The 26,323-nt window shown below is 31.9% G+C and overlaps 5 protein-coding genes and 1 long non-coding RNA gene across 7 annotated transcripts in view; 3 read left to right on the plus strand and 3 right to left on the minus strand.

The window, feature by feature from the left end:
• The window catches only part of LOC114878109, a 64,122-nt gene extending 61,363 nt beyond the window's left edge, over positions 1-2,759 (minus strand). Inside the window, exons 1-3 of the long non-coding RNA XR_003789704.2 lie at positions 2,670-2,759; positions 2,465-2,567; positions 2,191-2,295 (exon numbers count right to left, since the gene is read on the minus strand). This is a non-coding gene — a long non-coding RNA (uncharacterized LOC114878109). The remainder of the gene's footprint in view (positions 1-2,190; positions 2,296-2,464; positions 2,568-2,669) is intronic.
• LOC114878107 (zwei Ig domain protein zig-8-like) overlaps positions 1-7,348 on the plus strand; it is a 67,494-nt gene extending 60,146 nt beyond the window's left edge. For both annotated transcript variants that reach the window (XM_029191520.2, XM_029191519.2), the window contains exons 5-7: positions 495-629; positions 2,748-2,958; positions 3,316-7,348. In XM_029191520.2, the coding sequence (XP_029047353.1) occupies positions 495-629; positions 2,748-2,958; positions 3,316-3,428 (459 nt within the window). In that variant the 3' untranslated portion in view covers positions 3,429-7,348. The remainder of the gene's footprint in view (positions 1-494; positions 630-2,747; positions 2,959-3,315) is intronic.
• A 1,446-nt stretch (positions 7,349-8,794) lies between these two features.
• Positions 8,795-13,332, minus strand: LOC114878128 (sorting nexin-6). The gene is given in 14 exon segments (XM_029191564.2): positions 8,795-10,259; positions 10,343-10,428; positions 10,505-10,568; positions 11,044-11,061; positions 11,529-11,711; positions 11,797-12,104; positions 12,201-12,287; positions 12,290-12,336; positions 12,428-12,549; positions 12,639-12,661; positions 12,664-12,783; positions 12,786-12,852; positions 12,993-13,043; positions 13,168-13,332. Coding segments are annotated over 14 exon segments (1,233 nt in total). The 5' UTR covers positions 13,174-13,332; the 3' UTR covers positions 8,795-10,208.
• Positions 13,333-13,883: 551 nt separating this feature from the next.
• LOC114878129 (ER membrane protein complex subunit 2-like) lies at positions 13,884-15,634 on the plus strand. The gene is given in 10 exon segments (XM_029191566.2): positions 13,884-13,950; positions 14,220-14,261; positions 14,340-14,453; positions 14,541-14,691; positions 14,768-14,911; positions 14,974-15,130; positions 15,191-15,286; positions 15,345-15,384; positions 15,387-15,464; positions 15,467-15,634. Coding segments are annotated over 10 exon segments (879 nt in total). The 5' UTR covers positions 13,884-13,943; the 3' UTR covers positions 15,517-15,634.
• On the minus strand, positions 15,514-19,706 carry LOC114878127 (tRNA (guanine(10)-N2)-methyltransferase homolog). The gene is given in 20 exon segments (XM_029191562.2): positions 15,514-16,315; positions 16,317-16,352; positions 16,414-16,433; positions 16,436-16,462; positions 16,465-16,538; positions 16,603-16,678; positions 16,681-16,752; positions 16,755-16,799; positions 16,875-16,908; positions 16,910-17,014; positions 17,073-17,281; positions 17,284-17,335; positions 17,405-17,475; positions 17,478-17,538; positions 17,639-17,697; positions 17,700-17,783; positions 17,786-17,882; positions 17,959-17,985; positions 17,987-18,025; positions 18,093-19,706. Coding segments are annotated over 20 exon segments (1,476 nt in total). The 5' UTR covers positions 18,195-19,706; the 3' UTR covers positions 15,514-16,129.
• Positions 19,707-19,751: 45 nt separating this feature from the next.
• On the plus strand, positions 19,752-26,295 carry LOC114878126. Its single transcript, XM_029191559.2, is given in 10 exon segments — positions 19,752-20,306; positions 20,308-20,744; positions 20,747-20,782; positions 20,785-21,938; positions 21,940-22,410; positions 22,589-22,727; positions 22,730-23,824; positions 23,827-23,868; positions 23,871-23,941; positions 23,943-26,295. Coding segments are annotated over 10 exon segments (4,092 nt in total). The 5' UTR covers positions 19,752-19,986; the 3' UTR covers positions 24,270-26,295.
• Positions 26,296-26,323: the final 28 nt, after the last annotated feature.

Raw genomic sequence — 26,323 nt, forward strand, 5'->3', positions numbered from 1 at the left:
CGGCCACTTTGAATAATTAATACTTAGCTACGGTTCGCGAGTGTTCCCGCGAAAATGGGCAAGACGTGTTTAATGCGGCTGCAATATTTCGTAGTAGAACGCCCTCGAAACCCTTGGAAAGGGGTCGATTTTAATGGGAGACCGCACACGAACGGGGCGGGCAATGAGATTCGGTGCACCGGTTTCTCTGGTCTGTATACGTGCGAAAACAAATAAACAGAGGAATCTCTGTAAACTAGCTTCCAGAATACGAGTTTTAGTGTTCGTTTTAACGCATTCGAAAGCAACCACCCTTCCTATACACCCAACACTACCAACCCCCTTTTTTGTAAAAAAAAGTATAATGTAGATTTGCATTTGTGCCTTAAGTTAACAATGTGTGAAAGAGGAGCAAAATAAATTAAATTAAATAATGACTCTCGGAAACCCTTAGGAAATAAATTTGGAAATTTGTAAAAGCGTTTGCTTAATCGTCTGCTTAAATATTTTTCCAGGTCTCGAGAAGTACAGGGATACTATCACACTTTGTCAATCTAAACATAGTTATACCAGAAGCATTTATATTAGGGAGCGGCGAGCATCACGTCGATGTAGGATCCATTATAAATCTCGTATGCATAATAGAAAAGGTAAGAATCCATTTAAATCGTTGTTCATTTGTCTCGTGAAAATAAACAACGATTCCCCGGCGGTTCAGTAATGATTAATACCAGCGAGTTGAATTTTTCACGAATCAGATATAAATAACGAGACCAGATGATTCATGAATGCATTTAACGTGTACTTTCATTTAAATGTACAATCGCATTCGTATTTATGTTGACGCTGGAATTTGCTGTAAAACTTCCATCTCGTTTGTTTGCAGCAATGCATATATTTGAACATGTTTAATTCGATATTGCAATTTTTATTTGTTATAAACTGTATCTCAATTGTCCGATTAATTTGATTTTAAAAAGTATTTACCAAATTTTAATTAATCAGAAAATTGATATTAAAAAAATTTTACATTTTACTTGGAAAATTGTACGTGTATGAGTTACACAAGAAGAAATACTTTGACGTAAAATCAATTTCTCCAGCACGAAACTTTCCTAACTCGCTTAAATGCAAATTGTTGCTTTCACAAACTGACCTAATAGAATGATTACTAGAGTTTGAAAAATAATAGCAACATCTATCATTGAAAAAACAAGGGGTCTTATTCTGTAGCCTACTTTCCTCCCTTAAGTAAAATAACATTTGATACGTGCAATTACTTCTTATTTGTTACTCAAATAAAAAGTGCTCGACTCTAATTAATATCCACGACGCGTGTGTATACCCTGTGGTTCCATTATGGACACCCCTAATTTTAGATGTTTACCTTCTCAGCAAAATATTAAAGTTATGGCAAGTTTGGAAAGTATAAATTTCGTGCTGTTAGATTGTTTGAAATACAATTACGTAAAATGAATTTTGTGTACTCTGTACACATGGTGGTCCATTAATCCCCCAATTTAGATCCAATTAAAAATCTAAGTTATTCGAAAACTAATTCACTTCAAGTTTACCTGAAACGCCTAATTTACTAAAATATTAAACAAGTATAATAAGTGTTCCAAATATTAATATCGGTTTCATTGAAGCCGTGGTACACATGATGAATACGTCCCGCACTATCCATCCGCTTAACGAAGGCACACATAGAAACGCACAGCTTGCAGTTCGTGCGAACATTCAATATACGGTCGCGAATGTACAGCGGGGAAAAAAAAAGCTCTAGCGAAATAGGCGCAGCTTAGTCACGAATACAAGGAGTGGAAGTGCATTAAAGCTGCATTGCCGGCGTCGCTGCAAACTCGACACTATCGGGAAACGAAAATAAAGTGCGACGGTTCTTTTTTTTTCTCTCTCGTGACTCGTCTCGCGTATACGACTCGCGACAAAAAGGACACATCCGAGGCGTCTAATGCACGGCGAGAGTGGAAAATGCTGATCTAATAGGTTTCCAGCGGTTCGATACCGAGAAAATGCAGTTAAGAAATTCTTGCCAGGCAAATTGATCGTATTAAATGCGGTACCAATATGGCTTCCGGTGGGGAAGCGTCTTATGAGAAGACACCGGTATTCATAAATACGTCTTAGATTATGAAAAATGCTGACACTATAAAAAGCTCTTTGTACGATGTGAAAAAGAAGTTTACTCACGTTCGTCGAACTTCCGTGAAACCAGCTGACACCAGCTCCAATTGTTTTCCATTGATCAGCGCTGCACAATCGCCACGGGTATCGATCATAGGAACACTGGTCACACTGAGCACAAAACACGTGTAAAATACTGCCCGTGCAACAGAATTTCGTTAGATTGCTTGAACGAACGAACGACCGACACGGTAGCGAGCCAAAAGATGTCTAATCTATTCGTATACAAGTGACGCCACCGCGCTGCCGGTCGTGTTGATATTTATAAGATTACACTTACCTAAAATCATCGCCGGATCCTAATTCGATTTGAAACCGCGAGATACGCGCGTATGTCTATTAAACATAACTCTTTCAGGAACTTGTCTGGAGTTTTTCAGGCACTGGACATACAAATGAAAATAAAAGCATTATTATTTTTAATTTTTTTAATGAACTTACTTGTTTCATGCGGTAATTTCAAATACCTGAGAATTTATAATTACCCTTCATATCTAACTACTGAAATAAAGATTCTTCTTATTAATTTTCTTACGGTGAACAGTTATATTTGTCCGTTTCAGAGTCCGACACCGCCGCAATATGTCTTCTGGTATCATAATAATCGAATGATAAATTATGACACTACGCGAGGCAGCGTAACCGTACAAACTGATCCCAGCTCGACTCAAAGTCGGCTGACGATTCACCAAGCAGTGGAAACGGACACTGGCAATTATACGTGCAGCGCCTCGAATACCAAGCCAGCATCCATCTATGTCTTTGTCACAGAAGGTAAAAAACACCTTACTCAATTTCATTACTTCTTACGTTCTAAATACTACCTCTGATCGTGAGAAAAAGTTTCTAATCGAAAGTGATAAAAATTTTTGAAATATTGGCAAGGTATCGGTATTTTTAATTAACCGACTTCGAAAAAGGAGGAAGTTACTCGATTCGATTTTTTTTTTTTATTAATCATATATTTGTATCGGTACAAGTACTCACTATTGATTTATCTGTACTGGAGAGGCCCCTTCAGTCCACTCCTCATCCGCTCACCATCCGCTCGCCATCCCCTCGACGACACATCTCAGCCTCGGCCAGTCACCTAAAAATTAATTACTTATGTAGTTGTTTTAAATGTTTCAGGTGACAAAATGGCAGCCATACAGCGCCGTAAAACATCGGCCGCAGAGAAAAATTTCTGTGAATTGCTAGTACTACTTGTCACCGTTGCGATAGAGGTCGTTTTAACGCGATAAGCGTTTCTCTTCGATATGTCCATAATTATTATACCGTTACTTCCGTTTGTGATAGATAGGCTACTATTCTGCGATTTTAACCCTCTATTCACTCTCCTTCTTTCCCTTTAAATGCCTGAACATCGACATTATCATACGTGACTTCTCGTTTCCTTCTATCTCTTCAGTTCTTCCTCATCATTTTTTATCTTCAACGCTCCCGCCCGTATCATCTCTGTAATTTCACTTTCCTTTACCACGTTTTATTGGCTGTTTAACATAATTCTTATACCTCCCTTTATCATGTTTTTCTCATTGTAACTTCGCTTTTTATTTTCAATTTCGTCGCCGAGGTTGCCGCCGGCTGAATTATTTCAACATACGAGATTTTCATGGTAGATTGTTCTGCGTGTTCTGGATCCACATCGTTACGTGCGCCTGAAATTGTAGATATATTAGTGGTTAATTGGACAGTTTCTCTCTCTCTTTCTCTTTCTCTCACCTCTCTTTCACCCTCCACCTTCACCCTCCATCAGTAATCAATTTCTAACCGAAAGACGAATTGAAAAAAATTTTAATTGGATAGAAAGAACGTTTGAATTTTTATCCCAAGAATTAAATAATAAAGCAATACCTATAAGCATTATTGTCTAAATGTACAAAATAAGAAATTTTTTTCTCGCTCTCATCATTTTTTTTAAATATCGAAAATAGGAAACAATAATGATCTTTACATCAACATCTTTGCAAAACCGGCGGCAAATTGTTTCTCGGTTAAAAATCTAACGCAACGTCTTTTAGAAGCAATACTGATATACATACACATATGTACTGCGTGTACCATTGGTGGTCGCGTTTGCTCTCTTTGAACTAGCAATAAACTTCGAATCGGTTTTGATAGTCGTCAGAGCAACAATTCTATGCCGTGGCAATTTTCCCAAAGTTTTGCTTTCATTCAGCCCCGCGAGATACGGAAACAGACAGGAGCGTGCGTGAATCAAAGTTTGAAATTGATAGTGTTGCCAAGTATCGCCTCGAATTTCCGAAAGTTCGCGTATATCCTTTGCTAACCCTCGGCCCTACCACCATGATTCTCGTATCTTCTCCTATAATTAATCACCACTTAGGAGGTTTCAGTTCCATTTTATCGACTTCGATTCCGAACCGACTTTAGTAGTTTCAAGCGTGCAAAACCTTAGATCAATACTCCGCGCACACGCCGTTATTATTGTTCGCGACGATTTATTTAAAAAAAAAAAAGAGAAAAAAAATTGTGAATCATCTCGTTAATCGATAAGAGCCGAGGGTGAGACAGATTCCGATTTCATTTAACCAACGTTTCGTCTGCATTTGCCTCGGGATTATTTTTCAAAATCAAATACAAACGTTACATATCGTAAATGAATATTCTTTGATTAAAATTTTTTATTAAACGTAACATAGAATTTTAAAACGAAAGAGAAAAAAAGGAATGAAAAATGAAGAACTTGAAATGCGGACGAAAAGTTACAACAGGGATCAAATAACAAATATTGTATCTAGAAGAGTACGTAGTTCTCGAGTTTGATAAAATCCAGAAATAGCGAAGAAAAAAATGAAACTGCCATATATTGTTTCAAATAAGACATTCGAGATAAGTTTGAATTTTACAATTCCTCGAAATAAGCCTGCGTACAGTTAAGTAGAAGCTTTCGAAAAATATGTACAATGCGTTTGGTCTTATTACACGTAACAACTCACGTGAAATATAATCGCGTGACAGCGGTATCGATTAAAGGGAAAAAGTAGACGATGAACGAGAATAAGAAAAAGCATGATAAAAGAAGTCACGACACACCAGCTTATTTCGGATCGATTCGTTAGCTCGCTTTTTTATTTTCTCTTCCTTTCTTTACATTGTTAATTCATCGTCGCACGGAACCCTTTGCGGAAAACACCCTCCTAAATACTTTCCCCAGTGGCGCGAGCATAATCAACTAGAGGGGATCAAGAAATTTCCAAAATATTCCGAGACTTTTAATTTTTTATAGAACGGTCAACTGACCCTTCTGGACCTCCCTAATTGCGCCACTATACTACCCCCTCAAATTTTTGTCACGTAACACACCGAAATACGGTATGAAAGAGAATAGTCAATCGTAGGTATTTAATAATTCATGATTCACGATTTATTAAAGAAACAATTAGTCTAATATAGGGAAGAGAAACGCGTTAAGAGGGTAATCGAAAAGAACGATCCACTCTTGAAGATTCTTGTATACCACTTGAGTTTCTCGAGTACGAAGGTAATCATACAAGAGAAAGAGAGAGATAATAAACCTATCAACAATTTGATCTCTTTCAGGATAAGCAACAAGTTAAATAGAAACGTAAGATCCGTAGGATAATAGATAATAAGACTTTAATACTCGAAAAGAAATTCGATCTGCGACGCGTTCTGCGTGTAATATCTCAACATCGATTAATAGTAATATCTGCCATAGAAAATCTCTGTGTATTTCCGCGTCACGCGTGCATTTCTCTCCGATCTAACATCTCTGTAAATTAATTAATTTTCACTGCGTCAAATTTATACGCCGACCCCTTGGTTTCGATTATACTTTAATTGTAGTCGTAAAGATCTCAACACGTAGACGTTAAAAATAACTCGAATGACGAAAGATAAATTTGGTACGTTGCTTAACGTTCGCCCGCCTTTTTACGAATTTTGTGCCCTTACTTCGAACAATTATTCGCAAGATCCGTTGAAATCGAATTTTAATAAAAATCCACAATTGAAATATCGACTGTTTGGTGTCTGTATTATGCTCTGTCGTATTCTCATCAACCATATAGCGAACAAAACGATAAAGGGGAAAGAAAATAAGAACGGAAGGAAAGAAGTGAAGAAACGTCTAGAAGTAAAAATCTTGAACCACGTAGCAATTATATCTTCGTTAAGGTCTCGATGACAATATTTTTTAGTTCCGTAAACACACCGAAAAGTAAAAAAAAAAAAATAAAAAATAAAAAAACTGCTATACACGCGCGTGTAATTTACACACACACGTGCGTGCGTGGTTGCATGCGTGTAATATATAAGTCTGATTATTATTATAAAGACCAATTACGTCGTCCTAATTATAAACAAACTGCTCGTCTGTAGATGGTTCACGATTAAAAAAAAAACAAGAAACTGGGTTGCGTGTTTAACAATGGCATGTATGTATATTTACTTCGTCAAAAAGAGAATTTAGACGAGATGACAGACGTTTATTATCGATCAAACGTTTGTCGTTAAAATTTCTTTGTAATGTGAAGATATAAGAACGTATATACAAGAACACGTATACGTAAAACATGAAAAAGAAAAAACTCAATTCGTATCGCCTCTATTTGCTTCCCTTCGAAATCAGTTGTCGCAACAACCCTTAAACCATCTTATTAGAATCATTTGAATGGAGATACTCGTTTGCGACATTATCGTCGTGTCGTACGTGCGAAATTGGTTTTACTCGATCGTATCAATGAAGCCAAGTAAAGCCGATCAAATAAACTTACACGAGTTAAAACGTCAGGAGTGGCTCTGTTCGCGATAAAACGGTATTGCCAAGTTTCCAATCGGCTTTACTTCTCTTTTTTGTCATGTTTAACCGCTAAAAACAATCCTTCAGAACTGTCCTTGTGATCTGACGAAACGCACCAAAGGTGAGTTCGTTGAAAAAAAAAAGAAAAAAAAATCTACACGAATTTCAATAAAGCTGCAGAGTCTTTAGCCGATGCATTCTAACGTTCATTACGACGGGGAAGTTTGTTAACTTCTTAATGATCCTTGGATCCCTTACGTTTCATTTCAATCAAGGATAAATGGGAACTGATTCAACTGAATACACTTATCAGTTCTGATTGTGCTTCTTTTTTAGGTAAAGGATATGGATTGATAAATATAACGGGTAGAGAGATTCTATGTTTCAATTATAACATTAATCCCGCACCCCTTTTTGGACTCTCCCTTCCTGCACCCTAATTGGGAACACGGGCCTTCCTGGCTTAAGAACACCTGCATTATCCTACAGGACGAGAAAAGGTGAGCCCATTATTTTTTCTTTACACGAACACGCAATGTATGTTTGTTCGCGGGAAATCGGGTGTTTAACTTCCAAAGTAATTGCATTAGCGTTACTATTAAACCGAAGGATCGTTCGAAGGAAAGTTTAATGGTACGATGATCGTGATAGGAGAAATAAAGGATTATTACATACTTTTGCTTGTGTTTCTTTTTTCAGTGTTGGGTCCAAAGGGTGATGATCACTCCCAAGAGTTATGGAATCCTAAAAACAATTAATTTATATTAGAGAATGAAATTACTTTCGCTGGTATTTTAATTTTATTACATTTTTATACCCTGTATATCTTTTTTAATTTTAATAAAATAGATGATTTAATCATACATACTGTTTTTGCTTATTTTTTAATATTTTATCCTTCCTAAGACTCCTGGTTCTACCTGCTTTTTCTTCAATATTCGTTCATGAAATCGTATGAATTCCTCCTATCTCGACTTTCAATTTATAAAATACAAAATATTTCATGTTACTCCACAATTTAATGATCACTTCGTCGTAATACTGTTCAACTTTCCAGCGAAGAAAAGGTCTTGTAACACAACGAACCATAAACAAATTGTTTCTTATGGAAATATTAAATACCTTTCATCTGTACCAGTTTTCCTTATCAAAGAAATTAACGACATCGATGAGGGTCATGTCATAATACAAAAATAAAATTGACGTGTGTCTGGATATTCGCTAAAAATATGAATAAAAATGATTAATTTATGTTTAGGCACAATATATAATACAAAATCTAAATCTACGTTAATTTTCTTAAACGAAAAGTTGTCGTTAAAAACAAAAATTATTGAGTTAGATCATCGCTCGTTTGGTAATTATGGAGATTTGTATTATTGAAATTAAAAAATATTTCAGTTCTAAGAACAGATTGCAAACATAAATTTTCATAAAAATCATAGTTCAACTATCATTTGTATGAGAGCATGAGATGAAGAACATTCAAAGAAATCAAATTATGCCTAAAAAAATATCACTCGATGTATAATAGTAAATTTAATAAGTAGAATAAAATTCTTTGTTATAACTATAATCGTCATAAACTTGCGAAACAAGAAAGCAGATAAAAAAAACATAGAAGTCTATTAAACAAAATTAAAGTGTGAGTATTTAAAGAAAGGTATCTACAGAACATGTCATTAATGTCTATATTAGGAAAATTATTAATGTATGATGATAAATGGATTTGAAAGTGATTAATAATATAATCTTTTTCAATTTACAGAATATAAGATTTAATATTAAAATAGGATGGTATTTAAGGACGCTATAAAAACATTTTAAATGAATCCTTGGAAATTAAATAACCAAGTTCTGTTTAATAATTAACTTTGATGAATGTCTGCGATCATGTACGATAGAGAATGGTATATTTCAAATGAATAAAAAACAACATAAACCTTTGTCTATACAAACATCTATGTTATGTCATTTCAATTGCTTTTGTTTCTTTTAATTATCTTTGGCAAGCTTTGAATAATTTTTTTGGTAAATATGCAAATCGCACTCATACAATCAGATTACACGTAATCGTTTAAATTTAAGGTCCCTTTTCTTATCATACAATTTATTGAACAAACAAAATATTGTAAATTGAATTAACATTATATAACACTAATTTATCTGTAAAAATCTTAAAAGTTAATGTATGTATATATATATACTAATTTATATATAAAACTTTTGTGTTGAAGAATTTTTAAAAACAAAATTATTTGAAATAATATTGCTTTTATCATTATACAGTAGATTTCACTGTTCACATTAACTGAATGCACCAGCAACCCTTTCTTTTTTTTTTGTTTTTACCAACAACAAAATTTTGTACGTGTTCTTATTTAAATGACATTTATGTGTATACGTACACGTATACATGGAATCATTATGTACAGGACATTTCATAAGATGTGATAAATTTTGGAAATAAAAGATTCTTGAAGTATGATTACGATCCTGATTGTATTTATACTTTACCGTAGTAGTTATTATCTATAATCAATTACTGATGAAATTATAAAATATTACGCATCGATATAGTTATAATACATTTACAGTTTTAATGTTTCCCATAATTTTCGATATTTCCTATATACATGGTTATCCTAATATTTATTAAATATTCACAATGTATTTTATCATTATTTATATTAATCAACAATTAATTTTATAAAACTTTCAACTTTTTGGAATTATTACTTTGTTTTGTATTTTTCAAAAAATATACCCATAGTTTTACGTTAGCTTATTTCTACATTACGAATCTCTTATTTCCTGAATGTAACACATATTAAAAAAACACCTTGCAATACTCATGGTGTACATACACCATGTAGAATATAAAGAATCTTTCAACTTGTAACAAATTAAACTTACGGAAAGATTCGACAAGAGGTATTATCTATTATATAATTCTGAATGAAGTGTTTCCTTAAAAAATTTTTATAAAAAAGATAACTACTTTCTAAGCATAAAGAATTATTATAACATTTACATACAGTTTGAAAATACTAAACATTAATTACTTTATATGGAGCACTTTTACAGTTAATAATACCTTTATCGAGGTAATATAAATCTAGATAACAAAAATATATATATTTTACAGTACGATTACATTACTATAATTTTAAATAGATTGTAATCTTCGTACAGATTACATGGTAATCTTTACCATGAGAGTTATTAAACTGGATCACTCTTCTCGTAAAACTGATAAACATTTTTTGAGCAATTCCGCATGTGCCTACAAACAAAATAAATCAAATATTTTCTTCAGCCATATTCTTTTTAATCTTAATGATTTAAAAAAAAAAAAATAATTCTTACTTTTGCATGTTTTATTTCTAATTCGGTTAATTCAATTAGGTTCTTTCTAAATGCAGTTACTCTTCTTGTTTTGAAATCCATTAACTCTGTAAGAAAAATGAAAATATAATTTATGTTAACCGGTAACAAAGTTAAATGAATTTATAAAATGGTAGTAATAACCTTCTTTTCCCTTCTCCGACATTTGTTCAAATTTCTCGCATGCTTCCGTTTGAGCTTGTTCCGCCTGAATGAACAAAAATAAAAAGCAATTTCGAATTTTATTTAAATATATAACACAATTAAAGTTTAACTGAATATTTAGTACAATGTAATGTTTCCTTGCACGCGTAACTTCTGAGTTCTTTATTAAAAATTCCAATATAAACACGTAAAAATACATGCAAATTCTGCTCATGCATATTCAACGTAATGACGATTCACAGCATAGTCACTAATTATGATTTTGTGAACATTTTTTCCTCGGAAAAAAATCTATTTTAATGGTGCAGCAATATTCTAACGCTGTTTATGAACATAAATTCTTAATAACTATGTCATTCATAAAATAAAATAATTATCGTTACATACGCCGTATATGCACCATTTTAAATTTTCCATATTATCATTTTTGTATAATTTGTTTAGAAACTAAAATTGATATTAAAATTATTATGCGCTACTGCAAGGCGGCAAGCATACAAATGGGGAAAAAAACACACCTCAGCAACCTCCACTGCCTTGATGAGCAAAAAAATTGAAGTTTTGATTAGATACTCATTGAACACTGTATAATATATACAGGATGTTTCAAAAAAGATATACGCCATCAAAACTACAACTCTCTAAGAAAAAATTGAAAATCGCTTTGAGTCTTGAGAAACAAGGGGAACCGGAAGAACGGGGAGAACCAAGAAGAGTCTAAGCTAGAACTTCCTTTCCTTTGTTGGAAACGCCAACATCTATAATCCCGTGATCAATTATATTCGTTTAATCATCCAAGATTTATATTTCGGAAACAAAAAATCAAATAAAAAATTTACAGTTTTCATGGTATAAGTTTATGTTGAAACACTCGGTATATACGTATACTGTATATGATACCTTTAATACATAAGGATGTATGATTTTATGTAATTATGATTATGGTTTCTTTTCTTATGGGTTTTTATATTTCACATAAATATATCGAAAGGAATATACTCACAGCATGAACATCTTTATTTTTGGCACGAGCTTTTTCAAGAGCACGATTTGCTGATTCATATGCGTGTAAAGCTTTCAACCTTCTAAACAAAAGCCGTTTAGCTGCAGCTGTATCCCTCATATAGTAACGAAGAGTGTCTGACAATTTTAAATCTTCATCAGATGCTACCCGACCTTCAACTTTCTATTACATTGTAACATTCCAAACAACAATATGAATCATCAACATGAATAATACGATTAAAAAGGATTAAAATTAAAAGTCTTACCCTTAATTTTTCAAATGTTTCGGCAATTTTTGTTAAAAATCTTTCTAATTTACCGGTATCGGTTGTAGCTAGTTGTAAAAGATTTGTAGAGATTTTTATGTACGAATCTGCTACATCTTTATGTTTAGCGGTTTGCCGATCTGCTCGAGCTGTTGCTTCTTTTAAATTATGATGATAAGTTTGCAAAAATGACATTTCCTGGTCAAAGAAATCATTCACATCTTTAACAGTTGCTGACAAGTAGTATTCATCAGTGGTAGTAGAGAATGATTTGACTAAACCACCAAACATTTCCATTTTATTTTTTCCTAAAATAAAGTAGGAATACTTGTTATGTACCTTACAAATAAATAACTTAGTTAAGAAAAATATAGAAGTGTTAAAGCAACAATCAAAATCTTTACCTCTCACACAAAGATCTTGATCATACTCTAAAAATACTCTTAAATTATGATCATTTCGAAAAACTGGATGATGTGCTAATCTAGTTAAAACATTTCATGCATAGCAACAGTTTTCTTAAATGTAGCCAAATACTCACTGTAAGAAAAATTATATAAATTTATATTTTTATCAGTATATACAGGTACTAATATTTTAATCTGTTTCAAGATTTCTATCCAAGACTTACGCTTCCAATTCTTGTTTCATCTTATTAAATTCTTCACGAGTCATGTTACCCTCACCCTCTCCAAGTTTCTGTAATTTCTCACGGGATGCATCAAAATCTGGTCTTGGTGGACAAGGAGGAATCTAAAAATATATATTTTTTCTGTACTCTACTTAGTACTACAATTGTATAATTGTGATATATTCAACATGAACAAAAGAAGATGGCATACAATGTAACCAGCATATTCCTCATTTCTTCAAATCTATCATGTAACCATACAAATTCTTCATGTTGCCTTACAACTAAGTTATCTGGCTTTTGAAATTCAGGTAGTGTGGTTTTTGTATGTACTGTGAATTTTACTTTATCCTTTCACTAAGAGCATCTGAAATATCTACTTGTAATGACTTATCAGAAAGGTCTACATTGTCAGCATGAATTGTCTGCAAATATAAATAATTAGAATTAATTAATATAATCACAAAGTACAAATAGAAATGACAAACACGGAACCGCTAAGTTTCAAAGAAATATTATCATTTAGAATTGAAAAAAGAAATGAAAGATAACTGATGTTAAGTACCTTTTTAGAAGGAACATTATTTAAAATGTCGGCAGTATCACATATGCCGTCCTGAAACATTTTCTTGAATTAACGTCTATACGCAGTAGATTTATAATACAATAGAATAAACTACACAGTATTAAATTCGTTAAGAAGGCAAATCGGTGGATAAGTGATAACAGGTTCCACCTACCATCATGGCGTCCAAGCGTCTATTTGACACGTTCTATCTTTCACCAATATATGATTGCACAAATTAAACCAATAATGGTTTAAATTTCCCACTTTTGAAATTAATATTATACGTAAAATAGAAACTGTTAATTTTGTACATATATCTTTTACAGAATAATCGCTAGTGAAAAACTTTCAGATGGTAAAACACGCTTCACCGAATCATAATGTGTCAGAATGCGGTATACTCAAAAACATATGTTGATAAATCAGCTGTAAAGATAGAATTTGCAAAGAATAAGTAAAATAAAGTTTTGATAGACTTACAAAAACACGTCCCTAACAACTATCAAATACAGGAATTAAATCCTTGTTGAAAAATATGAAAAATTTCTTCACCTGTATAATAACTTTTAAACTGTATAAGAAATAAATAAAATAACAGTATAATGATACATTAGTTTTCACAAATACATTTCTCACTTATTGAACAGTCTTATATAACAATATTAATGAACAAGTATTTGCATCAATTTCTGATCTATCATACATATAACATACATAAATACATATGTGAACAGGTTTCTTCTATAGTCTATGTAACCCATATGATCGACCATCTAATTGTCATTACAAATACATTAACTACAATCAATATTTTATTGTAGCAATATTTACTGTTTTGTAATTATTTTTCTGTAAGTTAAAAGCGTTAATGATACTTTACATTTTATACTTTCATCACAAGAAACACTGTACCATTGTAAATTTCCAACTCCTTTTAAACATGTTCAAATGAAACGTTAGTAAATTAATTTATTAGTATATAAATTGACTTAACTCTTTTTCATGCAATGTTATTGTATTGCCCACATATTAATACATATTTGTAACATTTATTTCTTTATTTATATAGGTTACAACAAAGAGTGAATCATATATTTACATACAGAACACCAATACTTGTATTTTTATTTTATCACATTTATTGTAAATGTGTAATTCTAATTAATTTTTAAATCTCAATTATAATCTCTGCAAGAATATGCCTTTATAAATATTTTTGTTAAGTTTTAGCAATGGCAGACCAATACGATAATTTATCTTGGAAAGGTAAGCTGATAAAAAATGTATTCTAATAATTTGTAAGTTTTCAAGATTTATTAATCCTTTACATCTATAAATAAATAGAAGTAAGAGACTTATTCAGAACATGGAGAGAAGACAATGAAAGAAGAAGTAAAGATGTAGTGGATTTATGGGAATCAAAATTAATGGAAAAAATTGATCAACTTGGCAATGAAAGTATGACAAAGTATTTTATAAGTACATAATAATATTATGTAATATTAACTATACTTATAATGATTTTATATAACTTGTTTTTTATAGAGTATCTAGTTTTGGAACAAGTTTGTATGGCAGCATTGGATTGTTATCAGCTTTCCTTAGCAGAATGTTGCATTAAATTATTGAAGAGAGAATTTCCTAGTAGTTTAAGAGTTCATAAATATCATGCAATGCATTTGGAAGCCTTGGAAATGTAATGTTGATTTATAAGACTGGTGTTATGTATTATATGTATATGTTCTACATAAGAAAATTCAAATGCTTTATAGGTATAATGAAGCATTAGAAGTTTTGGATACTATCATAAAAAGAGATGAAACTAATGCAGCACCAAGAAAACGTTATATAGCTATATTAAAAGCAAAGGGTCGAATACCAGAAGCTATTAAAGAGCTTACAGAATATTTGAAAAAGTTAGTATTAAAATGAAATATCATTGGTATTCAAAAGTCATTATTCAATGTGTTAATTACAGATTTATGAGTGATCAAGAAGCATGGCATGAATTATGTGATCTGTATTTACAAGAACAAGAATATTCTAAAGCTGCATTTTGTATGGAAGAACTTATTCTGCATAATCCACATAGTCATTTAATTTATCAAAGATATGCGGAAATAAAGTATTCTCAGGTAAGAAATAGTAGAAGTTATTTGAAGCCTAAAATTTCATCATTGAATATTTACTTTTAGGGTGGATTTGAAAACATGGAATTAGCAAAAGCATATTTCTGTCAGGCAGCAAAGTTAAATCCAAATAATATTAGAGCTTTATATGGTTTACTATTGGTAAGAACAAAATTTTACAAGTGTTTTAATTGTAATTCTAATGCAATTCTATTTTCAGGCATCAAATAACATTGCTACATCTCCTAAATGTCCTTCTTCTAAAAGAAAGATGCAATAAAATTAAGTGAATGGGCAGCTAATCAAAGTGAAGAACAATATAAGTCAAAAGTTTCAGATGACATGTTGATGCAGTAGAAGGATTATTAGGACAATTACAACTTGATGCATAGGAACAGAAATTTATATTTATGTGTATGTTTAAGTACTGTATCATATGTAAATGTACTATCCACCCTTCACAATATACATGTATAATTTATTATATGTCAATTAGAAATTTTTACGTAATTAATTCTTAATGGGGAAGTAAACTTACACAGGTTTGGTGGTGTGGCGAAAGTTGGACATGATTCTGGAAGTTGACCGTTGATATATCCACCAATTCATAAATCTGACTTTCGGTGTTACATATCTAAAATAAACAAATTTAACAACAAATCATTTAGAAAGTTAGCCTTTGCCGGTACAGAGCTGTAGTCAACTTCCCGTACACCGCTATATATTAAACTATTTATTGATGCAAAATACAGAAAAATGTACTTTGCTAGTTAATTAATTTGTTAATCAGAAAACAGGAATGAAAAATTATAGAAAAATATAAAAACTATATTAATAGTTTCATAAGCATTATAATTCGACAAAACAATAGTTCAAAACTATTAAGAATCGTTTTATTTCAATAAAAAAAATTGTTTCAGTATTAAATTTATTACACGTTCGTGTATGTACATTTTTGTAATTCTTTATGATCACAAACGGCAAAAGGTTAGTGAAAAAATATATTCACAAAGAAGAAATTTGAAGGATGAAATAAATGTTTCTTACACATAAAATAATTAAAGAGTCATCTTTTGCATTTTCTTTATTATTCTGTTCCCAAAGTTCTCTGTTCTTAGCTTTTTCTACAGCTTTCTTCAGTCGTTTTTCTTTTCGACTTTCGTTCCTTAATGCAAAATATTGTTCTCGAAAAATCAATTAAATTCGTAGAAATCACTTCATCTGATTCCTGATACGGAAAATAAAAAATTTAGTTAACTGTTTATTTAGTTCTATTTACCGGAACATACCTTTGGATCCTGAATTTTTGATAAGTTAATAATCTTCGACTAGTATAATACTAAGTACTTGTTCTGAATTTGCAAACTATTCTAGACACGGATGTGTCGGCAATTGATGTTCTGAATATTGATCTCTAAAAAGAATAAAAATAATTTTTTCCAAAAGATAATTTTTTTCGTTCTAACAATACCCCTTACCTAAATAAAGGAAACCAACACACTAATCTGCCATGCATTTTAAGATGCCTGGCTGAAAAATTTAATAAATCTGTAATATTTGAGTTAAACCATAACCAACTTTAGATGGTATATGTGATGATGCTTGATGTTCCTCTATTACTGGATTTGATTTGTTGTACCTATTCTTTCTGTTGATTCTCGTATACCGTAAGGAGCTGTAAAATTGAAATTATTAAAATTAAATACATATATAATCAGCAATACCAATTTAATTATTGTTACCAACGTACGGTCCGTAATTATAGCATCTATGCGCATATCTGAAACGCCATAAAGGGTAAGAAAAATCAGACACAACAACATCAATATAGTATGATCGTTTTTCATACTGACTCATATTTGCGGCAATACTTTCATCCTTCTCCCTAATCTGGCAATTATTTTCATGAGAATTAGTAATGATTTTCTTAAGAAATTAATCTTTTTACCTTTTGTGTAATTCGAGTAGGTCTTGTACGTCCGTGAAGCATTAGAAAATCTATATCTGTTCCTAATGTATATCCTCCAAAATGAGAAGCAGCAACTAATAAAGAACCAGTACCCACAAAAGGATCAAGAACAATATCTCCTTTTTGAACCTGGGCCTGATTTGCCATTATTAATGACAATTGAGGATCCATAGAAGTATTACCTATAATTTTCTAGTTTTCAAGGATAATTTTCTGATTAAATCTCTTTGTCCACTTGTAATCTAAAAGCACATTATTTCAAATATCAGAGGTATAATCAATCATATAATGTCATTTGAATAATAGCTTACCCATCTACCAAAAAACAATTCATAAGGTTGTTCAGGAATGTCATTGGGATTTAATCCATAAAACTCTACTAACATAAAGTTGTATCTGGATTATTTAATCTCACTGGTCCTTCCAGGGGTAAATAACTGAAAGACTTTTATACAACACTTGTTTATAAAAGGATAGATTTAAATTGTTTAACTTATGTAATGTATTTGTAAAAATAGGGATTATAGAATAATTCATACATTTACCTCTATTTTGTTTACTTTTTCACATTGTGGAAAGTGTTTACAAAATGTTTCAACTATTATTTAAATGATTTGTTGTTTCCAGTATGTCTTTTTATTTCTGTAACTGGATAAGATTTTAATTTATCATGTAACTCTTCCAATGTTTACTGTTAGCCCATAATTCTATACAAAACCTCACACAAACTGCTCTACTTGAAATTTGATGTGCAATAGTTTCTGAAGGTAAATTAGTTATCCAATAAGGCTATAATAAAAATTATTTGTAATCCAAATAAATGTATGATATTATAATATATAATGTAATAATTTTAATTTCTTACATTTTCTTTCCATTTAGGTCTAACAATCTATATCTACATTGAACATATTAAGAATAGATTCCATCTCCTAAAATAAAAACAAAAATTAGCAAATATGTAAGATACTTAAATAAGTGAATATAAAATCCACTTACAGCTTCTCTAAAGTCAATATGCTCATGAGCAAACCAAAATAGATATTTTTTCCATTCACTATTCATTATTAATGTTTTATACTTATTTAAATTCAACTGCATCACACTACCTAGATGATATGATCCTAATACTATAAGTATATTTCAGTTTTAAATAGTAATTACTTGAAACAATTTGACAAAGTTTATTTAACTATCGATTGACCTAATGTCAGAAAATATGTTTTATTTTAAACTAATTCTCTAGTTTAGCCATTTATTTTGTACTTATGTCATAATATATCTTTGTCAGATTTGTAATCTCAAGTAGTTTTACAAAAGTAGTTTTACGACATAATACAAATCATTACATATTTGTATGTGAAATGATAAAAGTTATAAAATATCAAAAATACAAATCATGTAATTTACACTCTAACCAACGTGGTCAACATATTTTTTAATAATATACAGACAAAAGCGCATGTCTACTTGAAGCCATAGATAAATAAAATATAGTAAGATATCACTTATTATTGAAAAATTGTGTCCTAATTGCACTGTTATTTATTTCAGATCCTACGGATTTGAAATAATATTAATGTAATTTATTTTCATTTAATATTATCAACATATTAATGAATAAACTTATTGGTATTAAGTTTTCTATTTGGATACTAATCAATGAAACGTTATCTCTACTATAATTGTAATAAGTAGCAATTGCAGTAATGCATTAAAAAGTGTTCATAACTTAAATAAAATATTAGAAAATGTTTAAATAACATAATACTTGTATAATAAGGCCAAAATGAGTAAAAGATAATAAAAAGAAATAAGTTTGATGTACAAAGAAATAGAAAATGAATATTCTGAACGGAAAAGTAAGAGACCAAAGGGAAAGGAAAGAGATAAATTATAAATGGAATAATATACATAATAATATTAAAATTCCAACGAATGTAAAATGTGTTTTGACGCTTTTAGAATAGTTGATAAAATAGAAAACGATTATTTCGTAATCGGTAGATGTAGAAGATTATGGCTAATAGAACAATATACGAGGGGGCGCTATATTCGTAGTAACACTTCTTGTTGTTCTCATTCTAAGGTGGAATACCACTCGTCACTGTTTTCTGTTGTGTTTTTAGGCTGGAATCGGGCGAAAAACATGCCGTTTCGATAATCGAATGAGGAACAAAAGGCTCTTAAGAAGAGTTATTATATCCAGAATTAAGGAGGGTGTTGTATCGCGGATGTGTGTGAATGGTGCAGGTGTAATTTAATAAGAGCAGGGGAGGCTAGCGATTTAATAGGATATTGATTTTGTCCGCGACTGCCTTGCTGGCTCCATCGCACACACGAACCAGGTAGCATGAACGTCGATATTTTTGGGGCACTGCCTGCTGCAACGTGTCGGCTGTGCATATGCCGTGCTCTAATGTGTTTGCAGGCCTGAATAAAGCCCAAAATGCAGCCAGCCATTGACGATATGTGTTAACAATATTAGTCAAATTAACGGGTTACAACGAGTACGTTTCTACAATCATAACGACCATCACGACGGGCAACGAACGGCGACAGCGACGGCGACGGGTGACGGTGACGGTGAGGGCGACGGCAGACAGCGACGGCGACAGCGACGGCGACAGCGACGGCGACTACTGACGACAACGACGGCGACGGTGACGACCACGAAGACGACCACGGCGGCGGTCACGACGCCGACATCAACGACGACCACGACGACCACCACGATATCTATAACAAATTCGATAAAAACTATAACACTGGCAGTAATAGTAAAGACGTCAATTACAAAAAGAAAAAAAGTGGTGTTATTACTTCAATGTGCATCTTTTACAGAGAGTTTCATTACATTGGCTGTGTTCAATGTAATAGTTGAGAAAATTAAATGTGTAAACAAGATATCACAGACACCATGGATGCAACAAGCAATGGAACACCAGGGAGTGCAGTGGCTTGTCCAGTATGTACCCTCTACTTACGCGAGGGTATCAGCTTACAAAGACATTTGGACACTCATCCCAAGGAACAAGTTATTGAAGCTCTTATTAAAGCTAGTACTAATTCTTTACATTTGCAACAGACTCAATTGTCACCAACTGCACCTCCAGCATCTCCAGCTATACAATCACCACAAAGTACATCTCAAGTTACACAGAATACTCATGTATCAGCTCAATCTCCATATCCTATAGGACCTATTTTGAGTGTCCCCTATTGGTACTGTAATGCCACCTCAGTTTGCTTCATTTAGTTATCAACAGTTTGTAAATAATGGCACTATGATGATACCACAATACGCGATGGGTCCACAAGCTAATCAGATGATGCAGATGCTCTATAATCCGTATGGTATGTACCAGCAACAACAGATACCAACTGTTCAGATGATCTCACCGGTCACAACTATATCTAATACAGCTAGAATTAGGCCAGTGGTGACTATGGCTGGTGAAACAAGTGGTAGAACTGCCATTGCTGTATCTGTAAATAATTCCGAGCCAAAACAAATTTTACCTGAATTTTACCTGAGCCAGAGGCAAGAGTCTGAACAAGTGTTACCAGACATCAATCTTCCAGTATCTCCCCCTGCATTAAATGAAGATAGCTCTATACAGCAAAATGAAAATGGAACTAGTACAATTCAAATGAACATGCAGAAGAAGCACACAGTTCAAGTGCTGAACATCACATAATATGCAAAATGAATATGATAGCATTCCAAAAACATTAGAAATCACTTGTAATGTTGTTAATACTTCAGATGATAAAGTTGAAAGTGTTCTACCAGATATTGATGATGGAGAATCATCGCGTGTTATCACTGCAGATGTTCATTATGAATCATCAGAAATGCAGGAATATGTGCATAGATATAAAGATGATGATGATAATAATAAAATTATCATGCCTGAAATATCATCTGTGGTTAGTGAGAGTGAAACTGATAAAACAACTAATGAAAAAGTTCCTCACAGAAAAGAGATAAATGAAAATCAAGGTACCTCATCTGAAATGCCTAGAAAAGAATCGGTTCAACCTCAAGTAGAACAATTAGACCACCTTGTAATTACTATTGTGGCATCTGAATTTAATGGTGAATCAGAAAAAGAGTCCAATGATAAAAAGAAAGATGAAGGTCTGATACAAAATTCTTCCCTTGAAAGAGCAGAAAGTGTAATTCATGAAACTAGTAATTCTAGTGAACATGATACCAGTTGTAAATCTGACATAGAAATAAAAATTAATGAGAGTTCAGAAACTTATCTAGATAGTGATGAAAATAAAAATTCTTGTCTTTTATATCATTATAAAAACAGTTTATCTGCACCTGCATCACCAGTGGTACAAAGAAAATATAGAACATACTCGGTTCGTTCAGATTTTGGTTCGAATGAAAATCTGAATTCATGTCCAATTGGTTTTGATGCAAATACATTGCAAGATGAAGACGAAGAGGATGAAAAGAATGAAGCAGAAAATAATTTTGATGAGGCAGATATGGAAATAGAAGAAATACCTAGCCCACACACACCTTTTGTTAAATATGGAGAAAGTACAGATCATGTTAGATCGCATACTCCATTATCTGTAAGTAGTGGTATCTCTGTATTGAGAGTTAGAAAAGATCTCAGTAAACCATGTTCACCTGCATCAGTGCATTCATTTTGTCATATGGATGCTAATGACCTAAGTCATGATGAAGAAAGTAATGGAGCAATGGATACATCACCAGAAAAAGATCCTATTGATTGTTCTTCAATTGAACAAGATGTAAAAGCTGATCAATCAGAACTTTCTTTGTGTGAAAATGAAAAGAAAGTAGGAGACACAGCATATTCAGTCTGTAATCACTGAGCATGTGAGTTCATTTCCTACAATTCATTCGCAACAATCAACATCCATAGAAGAATCATATAATGCAACAAATAAGAATCATAATCTTGTAAATTTGTCAGAATCTAGTGATATTGCAAGCAGTTCTGATTCAAAATGCTTTCATTCATCTAAATCAATTATACAAAAGCAATCAGTGGAACTTCTTAGTTTAAATGAGGATGCTCATGCAGGTCCAATGAATATGTTTGAATTAGATGGTCTTCAAATATTAGTTCCTAGTACATTTATAAGTGATTCTTCACAAAAAGCTGTTAGTGCAACCAGTCAACAATCTATGGCAAGTAGCGAAGGAGGAATAGGTGTAGATGAAGAAGTGAAAAGTATTAACATGAGGGCCGATGAAACTATGCCACCCAGAGGTGAATTATCAGAACAGGAAAGCAATGGGTGTACAGAACAATCAGCTTGGCAGGTGTGTATACAATTCTTTTTCTGCAAAGAAGATTATCAGGTTGTATTTTATTTAATCGTACTTTATTTATAGTATATAAATTATTGCTATATGTTTATCAACATTAGGTTATCACTAAATTATTGTTTGAATTATAAAACTTACCTGTACAATAAGAATTCTATTTTATTCTATCTAGTTGTATGCTGGTCACGAGTCGTCGTGTATGTCAACCTCTTATGATTTGATGGCACGTGAAAGTTGGGAAGAATCTGAAGGATCGGACAATGAAATTAGTGGCCCGTTATTAGATAGCAGATCTTTAGCTACACATTTTACATCAGTTTATTCTTAGATCGAGATAGAAAAACACCGACAAAAAGAACATTTAAATGTTACCATTGTCCAGAAACATTTGATTGTCCGAAAGAACGTCGAGTACACAGTACTACCGTGCATCAAGAAGCTGGACCCAGTAGCAGTAGAGAATCAACAGATCAACCTGAAATAAAAGATATTAAGTTATTGGATGGTCGGATGAATGCATTTGACGATTTTTTTGTACCGGGTTTACATGTTCAGCAAGCTTACCATCAACAGCCACTTTTACATCAACAACCACTTTTACATCAACTACAACCACCGCAATCATTGGAATTAATAGCAAAAGTAGAATCTGATCAAAAGATTGAAACGTTGGTAATACCATCGAACATCGAAGTGCTTTGTACACTTTGTAATCAACGATTTAGTAGTGAAAAATCATTACAGTTACATCATAAAAGAGTACACGTTACCGAAACAGCGAAGAGAATTCGAGAGAGTACCAAGTGCCAGATATGTAACGAAGAATTTCCTTCAGTTTTACTATTTAATGCCCACCTAAAAATACATCCGTTAGAATGTAGCCAGTGTGGAAAGTATTTTTATAGGAAACAAAATTTTAAATTACACGTGAAAAGACATCTAGGAATCAAACCATTTCCGTGTACCGTTTGTGACAAAGCATTTTTGACGAAACAAAAATTAGACGAACATACTAATGGCCATACCGGGAATGCACCTGTCAAGTGTAATCTTTGCAATGAAACGTTTCGTAGATATTCAAATTTAACTCAACATAAGAATAGACATCATCTGAATATAAAAAAGAAATTGAAGGATTATATATGTCATTGCGGTGAGATATTTCATACAAAGAAAAAATTAGCTTGGCATAAGGAGACGCACGATGAGAAACCGAAAGCATGTACATACTGTAACGAAAGATTCATTCACATGGCTAGCCTGACTCGACACATGCGTCGAGCTCATAACAGAAGATTTGTTCCCGATGCTCAAAGAGAGAATGAAAATGTTGAATGTCCCATATGTAAGTGTATTTATTTGCGATCTTCCTTAGCAGTACATATGCGAGTTCATAACGGCGAAAGACCATAGAATGTCAAGTTTGCTCTAAAACGTTTAGTACTAAGTGGAATTACAATTGCACAAATGGACTCACGCTGCTCGTAGCACCAAACCTTTTAAATGTAATCAATGCAGTGCCGCGTTTTAACCGGCACAGCGATTACACTGCTCATATGAATTCTCATAGAAATGTGCGTCCTTTTACCTGCAATTATTGCGGTGCGCAATTCATACGAAAGTATAATTGTTTAAGGCATGTAAAAGAACACGAGGAGAACAAAGCGTATACATGCGATGTTTGCAACAAAACGTTTCATAGATCATATTATCTAAAAGAACACTTGCGAGTACATTCAGGTGCCAGACCATATACATGTCATATTTGCGGAAAGTCTAGTGGTACGAAATCCAATCACAATAAACATGTCAGAATTCATCATGCACGCGAACCTGTAAATACCGAAAATTAAAGGACGAACGAGATTTCCAATCTATTTAGTCAATATTTAATATTGTTTTACAAATAATGAATTACAATATTTTAAACGTATTCTTTTATCTTTTATTTCTTTATCTATTGATAGTAGAAACTAATTGAGCACAAAACAAAACGTGACCGAAACAAATGTAATATTTGTTTATGACCTTATATAGTTTTGTTTAAATCTCGTTCGTTTTTATTCTTGTTTATTACATACTTTAACATAGACATTTTAAACTTGAATTTATCCTGCTAGTATTAACTAGCGGTATTATCAAATGTAAAAGGTTTAATTTGTCTTATCCTGCAAGAAAAAGACGATTTTACATTATGTACTATGCATTGTGCATTATGTGTAGCACTTCGAAAATTTTCGTCATATAGTCTGCTAAATACAATGACTCGAGACTGTAACTACTTAAGATAATAAGAAATTTTTAATGAATATTAACTGATACATGTTGTCTGGAGATTTGAGTAATTTCCATAAAAGGAAGACTATAAGATGAAATGCTTTTGCCAACTTACACTAATTAACTATTAGGTAATAATAACTAACTGATCAATATTATGGAATCATTAAGCACTTTTTATGTGTTGATTATTGTACGAAATTTTTTTACAATAACTATTTTACACGAAGCATGCATATTGTGATTTTATGCATTGGCATTGAATGTGAGAAAGGATAAGAAGGCCCATATTGTATCTGCGTTAAGTTTATAACGCATATGGCCCTATTGATAATTAGCGTTATTAATTATCACAAGGTAGTTACGGATCTTAGTTATTATTCTTTTATATTTATATATTTTGCAAAATATCATAATTTTTATCTCTAATCGTAATTCCAAGACTGATCGATGTTGGTTCCTCATATTGCTCTCTAATAACAGTGAACCTTGATATATTAAATATATATCTGAAGTAATAAGAAAAATTTGTGAATCTAAAGGAACTAGTGCAAAGTTTCAGAAAATATATTTACCAGTATGTTTGGTATGATAATACTATGGCAAATATCTTAACAGTTGGTTGTTTTGTATTGAGATATTTGACAATTCATTGTCATTTAATTTTGTAAGAGAGCAATATGAAAATAGTGGAGCGCTGAACTACTACACGTATTCAAATTTCGTTGTACCGTATTAAAGGATCCGTTGTTGTTGTGAAATTAAGTTTCTGTAAAACGTTATTTCAAATTTAAACAAAACTGCATGCAACATTTTAAAAGATTATGCTGTTTCCGTATAATATATGGAGTTTCTATTTGTTAATAATTATTTGACGAATTATTTTTTTAGAATTCATAATCTATTATCTGTTTGTTTTTGTTCGTATGCAGAAAAGAAACTGTGCTTCGTTGTATTTAAATATATAATAGTTTTTAATATTGTCAACGATCAAGTAAAACTTATTTACATACATATATACATGACCAACATCGACGTCCAAACGTGCAATCGTTTAGTTAAACACGTGCATTCTAACTGAATGCGATTGTAGATAATGTAAATATGTATATCAGTTTTATTTTATAACTGGGCCAACGAATTGTGTTGGCAACTAATAATTGTCTAAAAGCAAACTCGTACTCTTATGAGAATAAAAATAGGATAATTATTATCATAAAAAGAAACTATAAATCAGCAACATGTGTATACCTTAATAAAAATTATGTATTGAGGTACTTTTTTAAATAAGTTTTTCTTTGCATTTTTATTATTAGTACCAATACCGTGTTTAATCCTTGTTTGTCAATGTAAAATAATCATATTTATGCAAAAAAAAAACCAAGTGTAAAAATGTTGAAAAAAATTTTATAAAGATTAAACTACTTTAATATTATATTTATAAAATAATCTTCATACGTTTAAATGTAAGCGTCTGCTAAATTTAATTATTAAAAGAATATGAAAAATTTATTTTTTATTACACAATATGCTGATTAGCGATTAATTTTAAGTAAATGAAGTTTATTTAAATTTATATATACAGTACGATTATTATTTAATTCATTACTCACAAAATACTTCTGAAAAT

Source organism: Osmia bicornis, chromosome 13, assembly GCF_907164935.1.
Source record: "Osmia bicornis bicornis chromosome 13, iOsmBic2.1, whole genome shotgun sequence".
NCBI classification, from domain to species: Eukaryota; Metazoa; Arthropoda; class Insecta; order Hymenoptera; family Megachilidae; genus Osmia; species Osmia bicornis.